Source organism: Sinocyclocheilus anshuiensis, unplaced genomic scaffold, assembly GCF_001515605.1.
Source record: "Sinocyclocheilus anshuiensis isolate Anshui unplaced genomic scaffold, SAMN03320099.WGS_v1.1 scaffold43, whole genome shotgun sequence".
In the NCBI taxonomy this organism is placed as follows: Eukaryota; Metazoa; Chordata; class Actinopteri; order Cypriniformes; family Cyprinidae; genus Sinocyclocheilus; species Sinocyclocheilus anshuiensis.
The window spans coordinates 1,191,409-1,200,903 of NW_015549580.1; the positions used below are offsets into that span (position 1 = coordinate 1,191,409).

The 9,495-nt window shown below is 36.4% G+C and overlaps 1 protein-coding gene across 1 annotated transcript in view; it reads left to right on the top strand.

Moving 5' to 3' along the window:
* Positions 1-1,194: 1,194 nt before the first annotated feature.
* Positions 1,195-9,495, top strand: part of LOC107657687 (zinc finger protein ZFAT-like) — a 21,637-nt gene continuing 13,336 nt past the window's right edge. Inside the window, exons 1-13 of the mRNA XM_016445877.1 lie at positions 1,195-1,357; positions 2,318-2,479; positions 2,718-2,978; positions 3,062-3,238; positions 3,319-3,472; positions 4,044-5,362; positions 5,662-5,894; positions 5,977-6,061; positions 6,134-6,283; positions 6,378-6,551; positions 7,637-7,725; positions 7,813-7,951; positions 8,075-8,199. Of these exons, the coding sequence (XP_016301363.1) occupies positions 1,339-1,357; positions 2,318-2,479; positions 2,718-2,978; positions 3,062-3,238; positions 3,319-3,472; positions 4,044-5,362; positions 5,662-5,894; positions 5,977-6,061; positions 6,134-6,283; positions 6,378-6,551; positions 7,637-7,725; positions 7,813-7,951; positions 8,075-8,199 (3,087 nt within the window). The 5' untranslated portion in view covers positions 1,195-1,338. The remainder of the gene's footprint in view (positions 1,358-2,317; positions 2,480-2,717; positions 2,979-3,061; positions 3,239-3,318; positions 3,473-4,043; positions 5,363-5,661; positions 5,895-5,976; positions 6,062-6,133; positions 6,284-6,377; positions 6,552-7,636; positions 7,726-7,812; positions 7,952-8,074; positions 8,200-9,495) is intronic.

Here is a 9,495-nt window from a genome sequence, read left to right on the forward strand (position 1 = left end):
ACCGCACTTCTAGTCGTTGTTTAAAATAAATAACTTAATGTCTAAGATGAAAATTTCACCTAAATCGACGCACACATATTTGCGATTGTTTGCATTAAATGTCTGTGATTAGACCATGACACTGTTCAAGTCTGCAAGGTCTTCATCCTCGTCGCGGTCCCTTTGTCATTGACGTGAAGGAGAGAGGACCTTTAACTTTCAACTCGGCTTTTGCTGTATTTTCCCTACTCGTGTGGACTGTAGGGGGCAGCAAACTCCCCTCAAAACTTTCCCTGGGATTTGTTGGCTTCATATAAGAATTCAGGTCAATTATATTTATTTTGTTTTTAGCTTGTCTGTTTACATGCTGGTTGTTCATGCCTGTAAACATCCCCGACTGGAAGCTGTGCTATACGTAAAACAAGCTTTCAGTTGGATGTTTGCTGCCATCGTCCAGTTCGTTCGTCTTGATATGTGTGCGTTTAATTAAACAGTACTGTGTCCTAAATGTTGTATAACAACTTAATTATAACTTAATAACAACGATGTGTACATGTTAACTCGTTTGCACGTGTGCCATCTGGATCTATTGAAATCTATAGTTTTCTGTGGTGAACTTGCTAATATTCCAGTGTAGTCGTTGTAAACATCCTACACTCAGCTGTAATCTGCAAATGGGGCTGGGGGAGGGTGTTTGCTGTGACTGACTGGAGCTCCTCTGTCATGTAGGAACACTTTACTTGATTGTGGGAAAAAAACATAGGAAAAAACATGAATGCTGAAAGGAGAAAAAGGTTGAGGCTGAATAAGTCAAATTTTTACTTTGTTAATCTGCATTTATTATCTGTTTTTACTTCGTTGTGAATATCATTTACCCAAATAAACCCGTTTTAATTTTATTAATGTTTATTGTTATTATTAATTATTATTGATTTGACTGATGCTCTTGTGTCGAGTTGCTATACTAACTCATAATGGCATTCAAGTGGCCTTTACACGTTGGCTTATAAGTGGCCTCTCTCACTTTGATAAGGGTTTAAACATTATGTTCACTTTAAAAGAAAATGTCTGAATGTCGCATTACTGATTACAAGAACACAGCGAGTTTAACTTTTCAGATCATCGGGCAATTTGAAATGAACTCCAGGCCGCAGGTGGCGCGCGCTTCTACACAAAAGTTTTTGTTTTTTTTTTGCTCGAAGACGAAGATCCATCCGCCATATTTGTTATCGCAGATTCGACAGAAACCTCTGCAGAAGTAATTTAAGTATAATGGATGCATTTAAACTGCGCTCTGGTAATACAAACACGGGTTAAATCGTTTTCGATGCGTTTTTACCTATTCTTAATTTAAAAAGAATGGATCCAGTGCAAGCAGGTAAGCAAGAACATGATTTTGAGGGTAACTGCGCTCCGAGGAAACGGCTAGCTCCGACGATTCGATAAGAGGCAAATAAATTAGGTAAAACTAGTGGCTTGCACCAGCAAAAGTAACTTTTGCCAGAGGATGCTTTATACAGAAATTCAGTTTTATGTCCGCTGTTTACAGTTCTTTGTTGAAATAATACCCTTTCCAACTCTTTGGGCATAAACGTCATCTTATTTAATTAAAACTAGTTCCAGTGCTTAAGAGAAAATCACGAAACTGGTCTCGAGTTTACAAAAATGAGATGGCAGGGAATATTAATTGGTTTCCTTTTGGGGAAAAAAACGGGGCTTTAACAATATATTAAACGTTATATAACAATCAGAAAAATCAGTCTTGGTATGCAGTTTTGTAACGGGTTTATCAAATGGATTGTTGCATGACATTTATTGCATCTTGTTAAAGATCCCTATCCCAGATAAAGTAACAATATTCTAATAACCTGAAACTAAACTACAACTACTAATCATAATCATAATATCAATGTTAATAAATATAACCCTGATTTGAACGTGTATAAAATGAACATATTTTAGACATTCTCATTTTGAAAGGGCTTTCTGGTGCCTGTGAATAATTACTTCAGTTAATTATGTGAGGGAAGGTTTTTTTAAACTCATAATTTTAAACAAAATGATCTAGATTTGAGGTTTATGATGAAGACAAATAATAAATGGAATCAAATATGGTTAGATATTACATATCATTAGAGCCTTATATAATTTACCTATAACAACCTGAGTAGTAGTATGTATGCTCCTTTTTCAAGGATACATGTTAAATCCTCCTACTTGGGGAACTAAAAGCCACATTTTGTTTGTACGAGAGACTTTGTAACTCACATGGGCACATTTCTGATACTGTTTTACAAATAATAAACCAAATAAAGACTTGCTGTTTTTATATTCACAGACGGTTCATCAGTCTTCATGTGCAAAATATGCAACTTGTTCTCTCCCAGTAAACCATTGCTGCTGTCTCATGTTACTGAGACTCACTCCAATGAAGGAGGGGATCCTGACACTTTTATTATAGCACTTAAGCCTTTAACAACTCAGGAGCCACAGAGTTCAGGTAAGCGGCTTTGAACCCAGAAATCAACCTGTATTGGGTTTTATTAAGATCCAAACACTGAAAATAAGGTAATTAGAGACAGGCAATTGCAATGTCGAGCTGATTTAAGCTTAAACATCCAATTTAAGCTGATTTAAGCTTAAATTTCATAATTTGATGAAAGCTGTATTATCTTATGTTAAAAGAAGGTTATTTTAAAAACATTGGAAAAGAAGAATGTCTTTCGTTTATCTTGCAGAAGTTGTTGTGAAAAGAAAGCGTGGAAGACCAAAAGGCTCTACTAAGAAAGTCCAACCAGAAACGGTACAGAAAATAACACCCAATCAGCAGGAGAAAGAGTCCACTGCAATACAACCGGTGGCAGTAGCCGAAGAGCCATGTGAGGATGGCAGTGATCTGGAGTGCAAGAAATGCAATCGCGTATTCAGCAACAGGCGACAAATCTCCAAACACATTTGCTTTGTAGGACTGAAAGAGGCTGCTGATGAAGAAGAGTATGGTACAAATTCATGCCGGTTAATGTTGTAGCTCTTTCTACTTTCTGAACTGCCACACGTTTCACCTGTCAACTTTATTGCCCAGGTAATAATACTGATGCAAATACAATCAGTGATGGAGAAGAGGAGAAAGAGAGGACACCAAAGAAAGCTCGAGCGATGCGGACAGATAAACTGTCCAGTGCAAAGGACCCTGAATCAGCAAGCGGCAACAAAAACCCTATTATTAGTGTGGTCCTTACCAGTCACGAGGCCATGCCTGGTGAGATGTATATGTGATGTCAGGTGCTCTAATAGTTGAGGGAAACATTTCAACTAACTGTAAGTTGTGCTTTATTGCAGGTGCCTCTAAGATAGTTCCTATTGAAGCAGCTCCAGCTGAACCATCCACCCAGACGGTTGCAGATGCAGGTTCCCAGGAGGCAGCAATGAAAAGGGGATACCAGGAATATGCCATTCAGCAAGCTGCTTATGAAGCACCCCTCAAATCAAACAGGTGGCTATTTCATGGTTTTTCACATTTAAAATCTTAACTTTAGATTTACAAATCTAGTAAAATTGTTGAAGCACCAAAGGATAGAATATTAAAATAGTATTGTCATTGTATTACTTTAGAAGCAATTACACTTCAGAGGGGGAAAAAAAGAAAAATTAAATAGAAGCAATTTGGAAATATCAGGGAATTTTAAAATTGTGATTCCCAGACCAAGAGAAGTTAACCAAATCTTTCCTATAGTATATATAGATTTTTCTATAGTAAATATTGGTTAGAAATGGCTTATTTTATTTATATTAATTTATTTATTTAATCTACTGCTAACATTTTTTTTAATCACTAACCAAAATAGTTATGAAAATAGTTAATGAAAGTAAGAATGAAAGTAATGAAAATGAAAAATCATTGTAATGAAGTAATGAAAGTAATGAAAAAATTATGGAAATTCATTTGGTTAAAATATGTGGGACCCCGACTAAAGCATTTTTGACATATAAAAGTTGTTGCATTTGTACTGAACTTGTGAAATTATTTGGTATATTGATATTAAAAATCATATCTCTCGACGCAGGTTAGGACAGACGCAGCTTAAAATCTTCACATGTGAATACTGCAATAAAGTCTTCAAGTTCAAACATTCACTGCAGGCTCACTTAAGAATCCACACCAATGAGAAACCATTCAAGTGCCCGCAGTGTGACTACGCCAGCGCTATAAAGGCCAATCTTAGTGTTCATATACGGAAACACACCGGCGAGAAATTCAGCTGTGAGCTGTGCTCATTTAATTGCCTCAGTAAAGGACACCTCAAAGTGCACGTGGAGCGAGTGCACAAAAAGATCAAGCAGCACTGCCGATTCTGCAAGAAGAAATACTCTGACGTGAAGAACCTTCTTAAACACATCCGCGAGACTCACGACATGAACGACAAGAAAGTACAGGACTCCTACAATGAGTACAGCCTCCAGACCAGGGAGGGCAAGAGACAGCTTCTGTACAACTGTCAAATATGCGACCGCAAGTTCAAGAACGAGCTTGAGCGCGACCGTCACATGATGGTTCATGGCAACAAGAGACCCTTCGGCTGCGAGCTATGCGATCACGGCTCAACCAAATTCCAAGCCTTGCAAGCCCACATCCGAAAGCATCCCTTCATCTACGTGTGTGCCATTTGCCAGGAAAAATTTGTCAGCTCTGTGCGACTTAAGTCGCATCTCGGAGAGTTCCACCCTGAAACGGATGAACCCTCTGCTTTTGCAGACTCCATCAATTCCAGCTTTTGCTTGCTCAAACCAGGTGATGACATTCAGAAGGACATGTTGAATCAGGATGAGCTTAAGATCACAGAAGAGCTGTCGCAGCTCAATGCCCAGGAGCTGTTAACCACAGAAGTGACTTGCATGGCTCAAGAGGACCTTCAAACTCAATGCTCTGATAGTTTAGTGGTGGAGTCAGACCTTCTTGTACAGAACTCACAGGATGGAAATCCTGTTTCAGACAGTATAAATAAAACAGACACGTCTGCTGAAGCACAAACACAAGAGATGGTCTGTGAAGATGTAATAAATTCCCAAAGACTTCAAGATGATCCACTTAAAATGGAGTGCTGTATGACAGAAGATCAGAATCCTGCTCAAGAAACTGCACCTCTGACGCCTGAAAAAGCACAAACGCACTCAGAGCAGCTAGTATCAAAGGATACATTTCCTCAAACCGAGGAAGAGGCGATTGTGCCACAAACTAATGCCGATGAGGACTTACTCGGTTCAGAGCAAGAAGAAATATCTTCTTTCAAGCAGATTGTAGAGCAGATGCAAAAACGACAGCTTAACATGGACGTTTTTGAACGGATCCGGAAAGTATATGGAGACCTTGAATGTGAATACTGCGGTATGAATATCTAATACAGGGGTGCCCAGTCCTGTTCCTAGAGATCCTACTATCTTGCAAAGTTTAGTTCTGATCAAACCCTGATCAAACGACTGGACCAGCTAATTAAGATCTTCAGGAACCTGTTGATAATTACAGACGGGTGTGTTGTGCAGGGTTGGAAATGAACTCCGCAGGTAGGTAGATCTCCAGGACCAGGATTGGGCATCCCTGATCTATTATCTATGAATATCCCGCTTTTTTAAATAACATCTCCAACCCTAGTCTCCCTATAACTCTTTGTAATGTTCCCTCAACAGGTAAGCTTTTCTGGTATCAGGTGCACTACAATACGCATGTGCGAACGCACACGAAAGAGCACCTCCATTACTGTTCTCAGTGCAATTATTCCTCCATCACTAAAAACTGCCTGAAGCGGCATGTCATCCAGAGACATTCTGACATCCTGCTGAAGTGTCCCTCTGAAGGATGTCAGTACTGTACACCTGACAAATACAAACTTCAGGCTCATCTCAAAACCCATTCGGACATAGTGAGTGTTGGGAGTCTGCTTATTCTTGAGATATTTGGTGAAATTGCTTCTTCATCAGATCTTATTTCTTTCTCGTCTTTAGGTCAAAAAAAGTTTTATATGCCCAGTATGTCAAGAGTCTGTTCCCGAGGACAAAGTTAGAGCTCATATCAAAAGCAACCATCCGGGTAAGAACAAATAATCCTCTGTGAAATGTCCCACAAGAGCTCTAAAGTAACGAATGTGCTGTTGCTGTATAGATGTGTCGCTGAACTACATCTCGGAAACGTTGGGAATACGTGTACATGTGAAAGGAGTGATCGGGAAACGAGCTTCCAAATGCCCGTACTGTGATTGTTTCTTCACAAGGAATGGGGCAGATCTTCAGCAGCACATATGGGCTCATGAAGGCGGGTTTTATGTCTTTTTCTTACCGTGTTGTCAAACGTATGGACTTAAATGAACTGCTTTAGTGTACTGATTTTGTTCTGTTCATGTCTCCAGGACTGAAACCGTACAAATGTTCACAATGTGATTATGCCTCAAGAAGTAAAAGCAACCTCAAAGCTCACATGAATAGACACAGTACTGAGAAAGCACATCTTTGTGACCTCTGTGGAAAAAAGTTCAAGTCTAAATGCACTCTGAAAAGTCATAAGCTCATGCACACAGCAGATGGTGAGTCTCTTGCTTTGTATTTAAGACTGCATACTGTGTTATTGGAACTCGTGTACCTAAACCAACAAGGGTTCCGTAATCTGACGTATTTCAAAAGTCAGAAAGAGCTCTATTGCCAAGTACGTTTACACACACAAGGAATTTGTTTTGGCGACAGGAGCTTCCAGTGCAGAAGAAAGTACAGACATGTGTATGTGCAGACATACTTAGGAATTACACAGTTAGATGACATATAACACTAATATTAGAAAAACAGAAAATTAAATAATGCAATATAAAACAGAAGTAGAAATATAGAGAAAAAATTAATTTATTCCTGTAATAGCAAATCAGACTCCAGTCTTCAGTGTCACATGATCCTTCTGAAATCATATGCTAATATGCTGATTTGGTGCTGATTTTATATTGTTATCAGTGTTATATTGTTACCACAGTTGCGGTGCTTAATATTTTTGTAGAAACTATGATACATTTTTCAGGATAATTTGATGAATAGAAAGTTAAAAAGAACAGCATTTATTTGAAATCTTTTCTAACGTGGATGTTTTTTGACCACATCCTTGCTGAATAAAAGTATTAATTTCTTTTTTAAAAAGTCTTACTGATCCTAAACATTTGAACGTGTGTGTGTATATCAATTATTTTTATGTTTTCCTGCACCACAGTAATATAAATTTATTATAATATATTTATTATAAAAATGTATACAAATAAATTTGACTTTTTTTCTCTTATAGTCTAGTTTCAGTACAAAATATGTATGTAATTTAATACAAAGTAAACATTTTCCATATAATAATAATTTATATAGTAATAATTTCTATATAGTAATAATTCTTTTTTTTTTTTTTACCATTTTGAAAACGTGCATTGGTGCATCGAGCACAATGACAACAGGAAACTGTATTAAAGTAAATATGAATTTTTGAGTCAATTTTGACTTCATGACTTTAATGTTGCTTAATTTTAGTTAAATTTACTTTAATTAAATTGTACTTAAACATCAGTGGTTTTGATTATTTCTGTGATTATTTTCTTAATACACAGCCAATCAAAAATGTAATTTCTTTTTAAATATGTTGTAGGAAAGCAGTTCAGATGTACTGAGTGTGACTTCACTGCTGCACTGAGACCGCATCTCCTTCGTCACATGGAGCAACATGCTTCTTTCAAAGTAACACAACAAAAGACTTCTATTTTAGTTTTGTCTTGTCATGTGTCCTAAAACCACCACCAAAGCACAATGTTTTGCCTTTCACAGCCTTTTCGTTGTGCACACTGCCACTACTCGTGCAACATTTCAGGTTCTCTGAAAAGACACTATAACAAAAAACATCCCAACGCTCAGTATATCAATGCTGGATCAGGAGTGTCCACTTCCGAAACTGTGACAGAGCAAGGCAAGTCCTTCCTCACCAGAATGAAACCAGCCTTAACTGCCTAACATATACATTGCTTATTGTTAGACATACAGAGTTGCCTCAAACAGCATCAGTAATTGAAAAGTGTGTGTGTGTTATCAGGTGGAGTCAAATGTCCTGTTTGCAATTACGTTTATGGCACTAAATGGGAAATGAACAGACACCTAAAGAGCAAACATGGTCTCAAAGTGGTGGAGACTGACAGTCTTGTTCTGAATCAGTGGGAGGTGAGTAATATTATAATAAAGTCAAGTCATGTTTATTTATAAAATGCATAAACAACAATAGAAGTTGACCCAAAGTGCTGTACATTAATATTTAATAATAAATAATATATTGATAGTAAACATACTTCACCCAAAAATGAAAAATCTGTCATCATTTACTACCCTCATGTCATTCCAAACCCATAAGACTTTAGTTAAATTAAGACATTTTTTTAGAAAAAACTGCAAGGTTTTTGTCTCCCCCTTGAAAGTCCAGGAAACAAAAACTTAAAACATCCAAAAATTTCATACATTAAATTCAATCTGTTCATAATTTTAAAGGAGTCCTATTATGCTCTTTTACAAAGTCTTGATTTTGTTTTGGGGGTGTACTAGAACAGGCTCTCATACTAGGTTGTTCGAAAAACACATTATTTTTCACATATTTTACATTATTACAACACCTCTCTCCCCAGTCTGGCATGAACGGCTCGGATAGTTCCTGTACAGTGTTGCCAGATTGGAAATGTCCAAGTATCGTACCAGAAGCTCAAAATTATCGTATTTGGAAGAAAATTATTGTACACGAGTAAAAACGTACAGAATACAACTATTTACTAGACTAGAACAACAACTTTTTGACACAACCTTCAAATTACCACAACAAATAAATAACTATGCTAGGGCCCTATGAAATAGGTTTATTTTTTCCCAAATTCCATTTTTTAATTTTTTATTCCAAATAAAAAAATTTGGGGATTCTTGTTTTTTTCCATTTTAATTTTTCTGGACTCCTTTTTAAATGGTTAAATTAAATTTTATTTATCAAAAGCATGTCTAATTAAATAATGAAACGTATACAATTCAACATCAAATCCATTAAAAAGTTTAACAAAAATTACATGTTTAGGGTCTTATGAAATGTTCTATTTTTTCACCTTGTTTATTGTTACCAAATTCTGTGTTTTAATATGTCTAATTATTTGAATGCATAAAAACTACTTTTATTTATAGCCTTATGAAATTCTGCATTGCGTATTTAAATTTTTCTGGTTATCGAATGAAGGCATAACACATTAATTTCATTTATCTTTTAATTAATGAAAATTAAACTAATTTTATTTTTTGGCAAACAAAGGGGATTTACAATTAAAATTAAAACATGGAAGAAATATTGTGATTATTCCTTAATAATTTTAGTAGTAGTAGTTGTACGTACATTCTACTGAACAATAGTAATACATTTCTGGCAGAAACTATATATTTTTGACTCTCAGAGCAGTTCTGGGGATGTTGTTCATGTATTTATGTCCTATT